Here is a 12,416-nt window from a genome sequence, read left to right on the forward strand (position 1 = left end):
GTAAGCATCACATGGCTGCAGTATTGTGGTAATATTGGAAGGTATGGTGGCAAAGGGTTTAAGGGAAACATACCTACACCACCACAGTGTAAAAGAAGTTATGGCAAAGATTGGTATATTGACATTACCAAACTCTTTTCCTGGGTGTTGCAGCTAATAAACAGGGCTAACAAAAGTGAAAGCCATCAGTATAAAGCCCATGCTTCTGTCTGTGAGCATGCTACACAAGCAGGCCTCAGATTGACAGCGGCCAGCCATCCAGCAGAGGCTTAGTGTAATGACTGGGTTGGAGATCTGGGGAAAATTCACCAGAAAAATTCCCGACATCTTCCAATTTTCCACGTGTCCTGAAGCCTGCATTTTTATCCGCTGGCTAATAAAGTAACTGACTAATAAACAGTTGACAGACAGACTGACTCCTGGAAGATGGCTCAACAGTGAATGCAGCTGCAGCTTTGACCAAAAACCCTGCATCTAAACAAGTCATGGCTCTGAGACGTCTGGAACAGTTTCCATCTGTGGTGATTCAGTTTTTACTTCCTGGAAAGAAATTATAATAAACACTGATGTGGCAACAATAAGATAAAAATTATAAATAATGATGATAATTTATCTTTATGATTGAGGGAAAATAATGAACCAGAAGTTAAGAATACGTGGTGCAAATATCTCCCACAAGAATTTCATTCACTTCAGCGTCACATCCACCAATAAGCCCTGATTGGGAGGAGGTCATATAACACGACCCATTTAGACTGCTGGAAAGCAAGTTTATCCAGGGTCACTGAAGAGCGTACAGGTGTGATGGTGTCTGAATCCAAGAAGAGCTTGACTGCCAAACAGCTGGCTGGGTGGATACAGCTGTGACCGCATCCAGAGGGAGCACAGGGAGCGAGGCAATGGGAGGATGAGAGGAAGGAAGAGAGGGATGGAGGGAGGGAGAGGAGCAGTGGAAACAGAGGAGGAGGTCAGCAGCTCTGTGCTTGTGTGTGTTAGTACATAGTCCCTTAGTGTGACATTAGATTCAGAGGACCAGTATGGACTGGTCATACTCTAATTAATGTCTTCCTTTTGGTAGTGATTTGTTCTGTCTTTGTCCACATGTTATCTGTTATGTATGACAACATTCATCAGATTCTGATTAAAGATACTGGAAAGTGACTAAAAATATGCTCTGAGTTTGTCACACCACAGAAACATGTTATTATCCACCCAGCCAAATTTGAACAATTGAAACAATTGCTTATTGTATAAAATTAGGTATCAAATTCACGAAAAAATTAAACACTGGAGGCCTGTCCACTCCACTGTCATCAGAGTAACCTGAAAACAACCTGAAACATGGATGTTCTGTCCAGCAGCTTAATTGGACATGACATTTTTCAAATCTTTCCTGTAATGATTATTTTCATAATCAATTAATCTGTCAGTCATTTTTTCTATTAATCAGTTAGTTGTTTGTCAATAAAATGCCAAAAAATGGTGGAAAAACTGTTAATCGGTGTTTCTTCCAAGTCCAATGTGACGTCTTCAATTCTCTCGTTTACAACCTAAAGATATTCTGTTTATTGTCATAGAGGAGTAACCTGACAAGCCGGATGGTTTGTTCTATTTTTTCTATATTTTTCAGTGTCGTTTTTTTTTTTTTGCTCTTCTTTCAATGAAGAAATACTCTCCATTTATGATATGACTGATGCTATCACAGCATCTATCCTCTTCAGGAGCCACCATTGTTTGTTTGTAAAATATACACACTATCTCATGCTGCCATTTTGCAGCTATTGTTGATGTTTGGATCTGTTCATACAGGGTCAACTCATTCTTCTCTCCTCTGACTGACAGCCCATTCTTTCTTGAAGTATCCTGTTACTACTCACTGTTGCAAAAGCCAATTTCCCCACTGGGATCATTAAAGTTTCATCTAATCCATTATGTCTGTCCACATGTCTCCGAGTCCATCAGCCTCAATATGAAAATATCTCCCTTCTCTCTCATCATTAAGCCTCCTCCCTCCCTTCCTCTTTCCTCTCCTTCAATCTTCTCTCACACCTCCTTTCCTCCCTGCCTCCTGCAGATGTGTGTTAGCACGTTTTTGTTAATTAAGAAAGACATCCACCCTCACAAGCAGGAGATACACAAAGTACTGTGGGCTTCACTTCTCACTGTCACACATCCAGGCCTGAAAACAACATGTTTCCTTACTCACACCCACAAAAAACACCCCCTCCACATACACACGTGTTGAAAAGCTTGGCTGGACTGGACATAACAGCTTGTCGTGTCCAGCCCAGTGCCCTCAGCTCCAACATGACTTCATCCACACCCGCTGTGACCTGCTAAGAACCAGACTCTTCCACTGCCACACGTCCACCAGCCAAGACGATACAATAAATGGTAGAGCAAGACTCGCTTTGTGATTGCTACACATCTGCAGGCACCAGACAACACAATACAGAAACCCTGCGTCTAGAATCACTCCAGACCCTGATATACTGCAGGCTAAGATCTATAAATATCACACAAACAGGAGAGGGGATATCAAGCACTCTGAGTCTGATGGCCACCTGATGCCAAGAATACAAACAATCCTCTTTCTCTGAGTATGAAATATGATTCATATGTAACCTCGCGACTCCACACTCCTACAACACCTCCCATAGGACACCTGAGAGAACAAAGTAAGAAGCATTTTCCAAATACGCCCGATACGAGAAAGAAAGAAAAGCAAACTCTTGATCTGTAAGACAGATGCATGAGATTTAGGGTTGGGTTCCAATATGACCAATACCTGCTGGACCGAAACACAACACGGATCATGGTGCCTCATTTCAGTGTCACACACCCGAGCTGTCTATTAAGATAGTTACCCTCTAATGCGGACATTACAGACTAGAGTTGGGCGATTGGACAAATATATATCACCTATCAATGATGGCTGATGATGGTCAGTTAAAAAATTGTAACATATCACCCAACCCTAGTGCAATATTCATACTGCACAGTGCAAAGTGCCACATGTTTCAGCAGCATTTAAAATACAATTTGGTCACTAAACAATATCATTAACAGTTTTGAAATGGCTCTTAATAACACTGCACACTGACCAGCTACAGCAATGTTAAACTCAAAGTTCCCAATGGATGCTAGGATGTTAATTTAAAGGGTCATATTTGTGCTGTTTACAGCTTTTACGGGTTCCATTCATTTTAACCTGACATCTTTTTATCATCTTTTCCTTTTTATGTATCATTTTCTTATGGTACCAGCTTGCTAATTTCTTGCAGCTAAATGTAGCAGTTACTTCAAAAAGTATTTTATTTACTGATGTGTGATGTGCATTGTTTTTGGAAATATGAGTCATGATATACAGTCTTTAGAAGTGTATGGTTTAATTGCTTCCCTTAGGCTAGTGTTGAAAAAGCAAAGAAAAATAGCAATATTTGCAGAATCGAAATACATATCGAACCTGCACTTAAGTATCGTGATAATATCAAATCAGGAGAAAAGTGTATCATCCCAGCAGCAGAAATTAGTCGCCAGGAACATCTAACAACTCTGAATCTGAGTCTCCCCAGTTGGTCTAAAGTCTCTTATTCATTTAACAGCTGACACACTTCAAAGACAAATCAAGAGCCCAGCCAGGCGTTTAGAGCCTGTCCTCTTTCCTCTACCTTTCTGTCCTTTATCCCCTTCTCCCTGTCTTTCAGTTTGGCCGATCAGTAGAGACGACTGCCCGTCAGCCTCTTGTCCTTCAGTCAGACTTGGCCGCTCCACTCTGCTGGCCTCCAGCTCACCTCAACCAGACAGACCAGAGCACAGCATGGCAGCATCCTGGCACTGAGCGCACACACACAACGCAGACAGAGCTTTAATTCAGACAAACACTTCCTACTTTATGTGTGTGTCTCGGAGGGCAGGAAGCCAGCGCGGTAATAGGATGTTCCTCGCTTGCTTTGTAATGTCTCAAAGAGCTGGTTTGGAGCCAAAACACAGGGCAAAAGCAAAGGCACCAAGCTACACTGAACATGCTAATGCTGCCTAGAGTGCTAGATGCTTTTTATTAGGGCTGCATGATATGGTAAAAAAGTCAATGTCATATGAAATTGTGACATGTGATACAACTAGTGGGAACAGGAACAATAATTTTTGCATCAAAATTTTCATTTTTACAGAAAGAAACCTCAATCATGATTGTTGGGAAACAAACATGTATTTTTACACCTAAAGAACAAGATTTGTAGACAAGGGCATAAAAAAACCCTGCAAAAAATGGCAGGGTTCTGCACTTTGTATATTGCTCTTGGCCATATTACAGTTTCGCTAATATTGTGATTACTTGTGCAGTCCTAGTTTTTTTTTTTATATATCTATTGATGGATCAGAGTTTCTCAAAGCCCAAGATGACGTCCTCAAAGGCCTTGTTTTGTTTACAACCCAAAAATATTCAGTTTACTGTCACAAAGGCCTAAAAAAACCAAGAAATAATCAGATTTGAGAAACTAAAATCAGACAATGTGGAGATTTTGTCTAAGGGTCAAACAATACTGGATTTTTGGGGTTGCAACTGATATCAATATTAAGAATTAAAAAATATTCTGATAGATATATTGGTTGATATTCTTTATATATAGATAGTGGACAAATACAAATACCATTTTCGAAGAAAAAAATACATTTATTTATGTAGCGGGAAATCTTATTATATCACCCCTAATGCAATACTTGACCACTTTTTTTAAAGATATATGATGTTGGATGTTATATAGTTCTCTCTGAATTAAGAAAAAAAAAGATTAAATATACATAAAATCCTGCTTAGAAAACTAAAAATGAAAATGTGTGATAATGACAGGTTGCAAGTTGACATACTTTAGTTTATAGAGGTCAGAATTTGGACAGTTTTTTTTCCTTAGAAATGACTCATATTGATTAATCAATTCAGAATCAACTTATGGGATAACTGTTGCAGCTGTAGTAGACATCATCCAACCGTAGTTGCAGCCATTTAGGGTGAATAAAATAGCAACAGCTGTTGAGTGTCATCTGCATCCATCATCATACATGAGACAACTAATTACCTAGATAACCACAGAAATGGTATTTGGCCAACAACTGTAATCCCTCCACTGGAGAGCCAGCCATGTTTCATTTGAGCCAAACATCTTCTGAGTCATTTATAGTCTGTAATATGAAACTGACTGACAATATTTTGTAAAGTCAGTCATTCGTGAAAAACACACCAGCCAGTCATCTGTTTTACATCCCATCTCACGGACAATAATCCGTAATCTGACATCAGACAGCCAATCATGTGTAATCTGACATCCGACTGCCAACACATTAATCTCATCAGGGGATTATGACGGTCCGTCAGCCGGCGTCTCCACTCAGCAGATCACTGCGTCCTTTGCTTTGCTACAGCACTGATGAAAAGATGACGCACAGACAACTGAAAACAGGTTTAATGAGCGAGTAAAGGAATATCTGCCACTGTAAAGTTGAGTTATTTCCCATTACCAGTGTATTCCTTGGACAGAGTTATGTTATTGGACTTCTGATGGTGGATTTGCTGCATTAGTTTTGGATATTTTAAAATCCTGTTGTTGAATTTTAATCCAACTGTGGTATTTCTCATTGCTACTGGGACTACACGATATGGCAAAAATGTCATATGGCGATCGTTTGGTCCTGCGTTTTTTTTATTTTGAACTTGACCATATTGTGATTGATTCTGCAACTCTAATGTCTACTAACTGTTAAAGCTTGTTGTGTTAATTTCTTTTCTTTTTGTCCACAGGGGGCTCCAGCATCAACACTAATCAACTAATTGATTAATTGTTGCAGCTTTAGACATTTTTATAAGAACACTTATAGATACACTTAACAAAACTGAGGATATGTGCTAAAACAATTAGTCAATAACAGTATTTTGTTGATTAACAAAAAATAAGTTTCTTATGATGTGCATTTTTGGTTTTGTTTTTTGTTTTTTTGACATTTGACATATGTAAATGAAGTACTGATATAGATGCAATAATACCAAAACCTCAAGGTGCGATAATACCCTATAATACAATACAACACAATATTTAGTAAAATGTACACCATTTTTTGGTCATATAAAATTTTGTTTTCCTTTCTACTTAAAGTTCTTCTGCTTTTCTTCTTTAATCAAATTAAATATTACTGTAATTATTGTTACCACCATCATCACACAATTATTCTTATATTATTCCAATGTATGCCTTGAAACTTGCAATAGGGAAAATAAAATAAAAGTAGCCAGCCATGATGTAAGCATGTGCAAAAAACTGGCATGAACGGTCTTTACCAATAAATGTCTGTATGTATATGTATAACTGTAGAACAAAAACAATGCGGCAGTCAGTAGCAGTCCTTCTATAAAACAAAATATAAATAATAAAAGAAAATAATTAACCATGTAACACCATGATAGATATTGTCACAGTCCAGTACAGTATTGAGACATTTTTTATTGCGATGTTGTGATATTCAATATATTGTCACATCCCTAATAACTGATCACTAAAGAGTATCAAATAGTGGACAAATCAACAGATAATGAAAATACGCATAAACTGAGGACCAGTTTAAATACTTTTCTTACACCTAAAATGTTCATGCAACTGAATCAAATGGTAGCAACATGTAGAAACAAAGTGTAATCTAATCTTTTTCTGATAAAGAAATGAACTGAAACCACATTCACACCTTTAAAAACAGACTCAAGTATTTTATCAGTTACATTAAAATTTCTCTTCCAGTCTTAAACCAACAGTCACTCGCCAGGTTCACCATCTGTCTAACTGGGAACACAAACTTGACACAGCTGATTATATCCTCTCATCCTCGCCAGGGGGAAAAAAAGGAAGAAAACCTGAATGGATAACATGAATGGGAGATCCAAAAAAAACACTGATATCCTGAAAAATCACTTCTGCACTTGTGTGTGCACTCTTTCACAATCCTTTGGTGTCACAGACAAGCCAACAGTTATCTCTTTGTCTGAAGCAGCATAGTCGTGTTACAACTGAGGGCTGAGCAAGCAAAAAATTAGCTTATATTAAACTGCAGATAATAACCAGTGAGGTCAGCAGGAGGAGTATCATCTCACTTGCGCGCGCACACACGCATGCACGCACGCACGCACGCACGCACGCGATGATGCCTCTCTGGTTACAACAGATTGTGATAGCCAACACCCCAAAAACAGAGGCTGGAGTTAACCACACTGTCAGCTATGGCTGTCATTCAACCAAATATTTCATAAATGAACCCCATGCTGTGACAAACAATTAAACCACTACATCATAATAAATAACCTGAGACATGGAGCTGATGTAAAATGAGATTCACTCGCTCTGACATCTACTGTACTTGACAAAGATCAGCGGCAGCAGCTCACATTTGAGTAACTTAAGTGATAAAATCGAATACGACTGACTTGTGCTTAGCTATTCATTGAGTTAAAATAGAAGAAATGACTAATGTTGTGAGGTGTTTAGGGCTGGGTGTCGTTCAGAAATGTTCAATACTGGTACTTGTAGTGCTTTTTATACTCTGATACTGGTTCCTGAATGATGCTTTTATTCATTTTAAAGGAGCAATATGTAGCTACTGTACGTGCAAAAGTGAGTACTGCAGTCCCAATAGCGAGTTGGAGCTGCTGACTGGTTAATAAAGCTGAACAATTTAAAAAAATATATCTAATTGCGATTATTTTGAATGACACTGCAATTTGAAATATTGGAGCTAATGTGTTATGTTTTTTTCCAGGAATTTGTACTATATGAAGATGTATCTTTAAGTCTATAGAATGTGATTTGTAGGACATAACATCTCTGCCTCATAACAACAAAAACTGATGATACTCATTTTTTCACAGTCCCATAGGTACTGGAGATCCATTTCTTCTGGACATGACAGAATAAATACTTACAAATGCTGTAGTGTGCTGTTCATTATCAGAGGAGGGAGAAGAGTGCCTACGAGCACTGAACAACAACTACATGCACATTTTCACATGTTGACTAGCAGTTTGAGCCTGTGGTTATGTGCATAATTAATTCATGTTTTCACTTGTGTGTGTGTGTGTCTGCATGTGATGCATCTGTCCTGTTTGTTGTTCTTGCGCCCCACTCTCTTCTTGCTCACGCTCTCCCAACTCTGTTTTTCACACTAGGTATAATTGAATCAGTTAAAGGTTTAAAGGTCGTTCATCTTAATATTCTAATATGAGCCTTCCCTCAAAAACTGATCTTCTCAGAACTTGGGTTACACTTTATAAACCTAATATTATCACCGTCTCTGAAACATGGCTACATAGTAAAATCACTGACAATGAAATCAAAATTGATAATTTTGTCTTGTATAGAGCTGACAGGTCTTCTAGAGGAGGTGGCGTGGTCACATGTTGATGTAAATCTTGTCTCTGAGTGTGTCATTCCTAATGTTGAACCAGTTAATTTTGAAGGTCTGGATTGAGTTTCTAGAAAATACTGCGGGTTATGGCGGGCGGGTCAAGTGACAAAGCAGCAGTTGGTATAAATATCAATGAGTTATGCTTAAAATTGTAATACAAAACTGATCATTTCTACTAATTCTATTGCATATCGCAATCGCAATTTCAGTCAAAATAATTGTAGGATAACTTTTTTTTTTTTTAACCACATTGTGTTGCCCTAAGCCGAACAACAGGCTAAGAAATACAGTGCAGACCAACAGATGTGAACTACTATTCTGTTTAACTGTAAACATATGAAGGGAAAAAGAGAAAGAGAATGAGAGAGAAAAGCAACATACTTAATATCTGAGCAGAAAACACTTTTGCATGTCTTTCCAGACATGGCAACATGTTCTCCTGACAGTTATTAATCGATAGGCTAATCGATTCATCAAAAAAATAATCCTTACTCATTTAAAAAGTAATCATTAGGTGCAGCCCTATATAATACCCTATTGTTTTCTATTGTTACTGTAATTTTAGAGCAATATCTGTCACAAGAAAATCCTTTGGGATTTATACAGTCTCTTATTTACCTTAATAGAACAAAATAAAATAAAAGTAGCTAGCCATGACATAAGAACATGCAAAAAATTGGCATGTCTTTGGCAATGATTGTTTGAATTATGTATATGCAATTGCAAAACAAAAACAATGCAGCAACCAACAGCAGTCTTGTCATAAAATAAAATACAAATAATAAAATAAAATAATTTTAATACTGCAGTATATATCGTCACGGTCCAGTAAGGTATCAGGCATTTTTTTCAATCATGATATCCAATATATTGGTACATCCCTGACCCTTTCTAATCACATAGAAGTTAAGACAAAAGACTTAATAACTGGTATCATGGAGTGATGTCATGTCAAACAAACGGCTGTTAAGTTTTAGGGTTAATTTTCAGCAGACAGAGCAGCAGGACGGGGGTCTCTCCCCGAATCAAACACCGTTCCTCCACCCTGCCAGCTTCTCTTTGAAACAGGGTGTGACACACAATAAGCCGTCAACATACAACTTCCTAACTTGCCAGTCAAACAAAAACATCAACCGAACAGCACAGATATTATTCAAGTTGACGGGTGGTAGGGCGGAGGAGGCAGCGTGACCCCCGCCCCGGCTGTCGTGCCCGTGTGTCTGCAGACTTGCTGCCTATTGTTCCGCCGCTGTCACAGCCGTTAGCCGATTTTCTTTTCCAGGATGCCGAAGGAATGACCCGCCCTACTCTGCCTCAGATTGGCTAGTCTTCGCTGGCTCCGTTGGTGGTTTGGGCATGAAGTGTGATGATTGGGAGGGTTAGGATGAGACTAGCCAATCATAAGCTGAGTAGGGCGGGTGGTTCCTTCGCCATCCTAGCAAAAAATTATGTCTCTAGCCGTTAAGGTAGGTGCACCGCAGATTAGCTTTAGCTTTAGCCCCGCCGGCTAACAGCACAGCCGGCCAGCTAGCGTCAACGTTAGCCGCTCGCCTTTTTACACAAAGCTAAAAGGTAACACGGCACCTTTCTTCCATCGTGTTTCCCTGAAGTCGTGTGAAAACACAAACAAGCCGAACAAACAAATGGTCAGAAACACAGTTTAAAGAGTTTAAACATACCCAGAGCTCCGTTCCCCAACTCATTGCGGATTCCCCCGTCTGACTTCTCCCGTACTGAACGCAGTTTTCCCCCGCTCAGACTCTCCTAAACTGCCGCTGGGACTCCGGTTCTCCTGACTGACTGTCTGCCGACAAACACACACTCCTCCTCCTCCTCCTCCTCCTCCTCCTTCTGCTGCTCTCTATCCGACTGAATCAGCAGGGCCGCCCACACCAGGGGCCCTGGACCATAGTATCCCTGAAAATACTGTTACTGTTAGTGGTAATCCAACTGGTTTGAGGACCAATGAGTGACAGATAGATATAAAGCATGTAGTACCAGTGCACAAACAAAAACTATATAAATAATCATATATAAAAATTATAGAAATAAAATAAATAAAAAAATGCATATAATATAAACAATACTCCACTTAAGTGAATGTCAGTTACAGAAACCCTTGAAAAAGTTCCTTTATACAGAAAACCCTGCAAATCCTGTGACTTGTGAATAAATGTGATCTGATTAATTTGCAATAGGTAATACTATGTCAATTATTGCAAAAATTGATAATTATATTATGTCGCCCTTGCTAATTATGACTGATAACATTAGTTACAATGACAGTAGTTACAAATATATGTAAATGATATGAAATATAAATCTAAAAGAATTTAAATTAATTATTTAAGTAAATAATAAACAATTAAAGATGAAAATTAAATACTATATTAGATATTATTCAATTCATTGTAAATCAATTAATAATTTAAAAATAAATAAATATAAAAGTATGAGATATAACACAATATAAGATAAGATAAGATATAATATATAAGATACATATACATATACACAGTTTCTCAACTTTTTGTTTTTACTGTATATATTATTTTTCTTTTACCTATAATCAGCCATGTTTTACACTTATATGTAGTTTTTTTTTCAGTTTTTTTGTTCATTTGTTTAGCCACAGTATAAGCCATTTTTTTCCCCAATAACGTCTTAATAGTTTTTTACTTAACACATACATTTCTATACATTTATCAGTATATACATATATTTATACATAAAGAGGAAACATACAGGACACCAAAGTTTTAACTCACACATGATCCACCCCCTACTCTCCTACACAACAACAACAAAAACAAACAGAAATGATTTTTTAAAATGAATAAATAAAATGCACAAAAGTAACTGTGTAGATTACATCTTGTAATATATACTTAAGAATGAGCAGAAGTAGAGACTTAAAAATCTACTCATAAAAGTACAAGTACCCAAAGAGCTACTTAATTGCAGTAATTTTTAGTATTTTTAACTAGTTACTTCCACTCCTTCTTATAACAAAACTTTTTCTAAGAAAAACAACTTTTATCCTTCTACTGTTATGATTAGGAAGATATAAATCTACGATAAAAGCTTTGGGTCTGGAGGATAATATGTCCTGGATACACTCTCTCACTGCTTCCCAGATCTCTTTTATTTGATTACACTGCCACAGACACACAGTCACACTTGATACATATATCACGTATGGCACTATTGCATTTATAAAACCTCTCTGGGGTTATATATGTTCACATCAACCAATTACACTGCAGTAACTTCAGGACATTTTAACTCAATCCCTGCTCGCCTATAGGATCAAATAGCTGATACATGATCCTGCAGACATGCAGGAACTGAACAAAGCTGAAGGCGAGCACCTTCTCTGAGAGGAGCCCAACAGTCTCTCACACGGAAAACCCCTGTTTTATTCCTTTTACTCACTGCTGAGTTTTGGAGAAATCACCTGTAGAGATCCATGCCTTTTCTTCTGCAGAAGAAGCAGAGATCTGCCACAGAGGAGCAAGACTGTCTGGTGTTTTCTATTTGTCTTAGTTTGAGCCAAGCAGCTGAGAAAAACTGCAACAGGTCATTAAACAAACCCTCCAAAGAGACAAATAAATACAGTAAATGTGAAAATAGATGTGAAATTAAACACTACAAATTCACTGTAGAGTCTGTCTACAGTTTGTTGTATCTGACTATATATTTAGACATTTATAGTGGGGTGCTTGTTCTTTAATCTTTGATGGTATTATTACAATATTTCTAACACATTATCTAAAACCTGAGGCTGTACTCACCGCCTTACAGTAATAATTCAGGAATCACATGGGACAAAACATAGGAGTCTTCTCTCAATTTAGGTCAGTAGCATGCTCAGAAAGCTTCCAGATATCTCTGTCTGATGCAAATTAAAAACATTTATGGTTTATTTAAATCAACTGATCCACATGAAAAAAGCACTGCAGCTAAAACTGACT

At 37.8% G+C, this 12,416-nt stretch overlaps 1 protein-coding gene across 3 annotated transcripts in view; it reads right to left on the reverse strand.

The window, feature by feature from the left end:
• Positions 1-10,260, reverse strand: part of fnbp1l (formin binding protein 1-like) — a 56,095-nt gene extending 45,835 nt beyond the window's left edge. For all 3 annotated transcript variants that reach the window (XM_084723538.1, XM_084723537.1, XM_084723539.1), the window contains exon 1: positions 10,122-10,260. In XM_084723538.1, coding sequence (XP_084579664.1) covers positions 10,122-10,145 — 24 coding nt within the window. In that variant the 5' untranslated portion in view covers positions 10,146-10,260. The remainder of the gene's footprint in view (positions 1-10,121) is intronic.
• Positions 10,261-12,416: the final 2,156 nt, after the last annotated feature.

The sequence above is a fragment of the Lutjanus erythropterus genome, chromosome 7, assembly GCF_056507025.1.
Source record: "Lutjanus erythropterus isolate fLutEry1 chromosome 7, fLutEry1.hap2, whole genome shotgun sequence".
NCBI lineage: Eukaryota > Metazoa > Chordata > Actinopteri > Lutjaniformes > Lutjanidae > Lutjanus > Lutjanus erythropterus.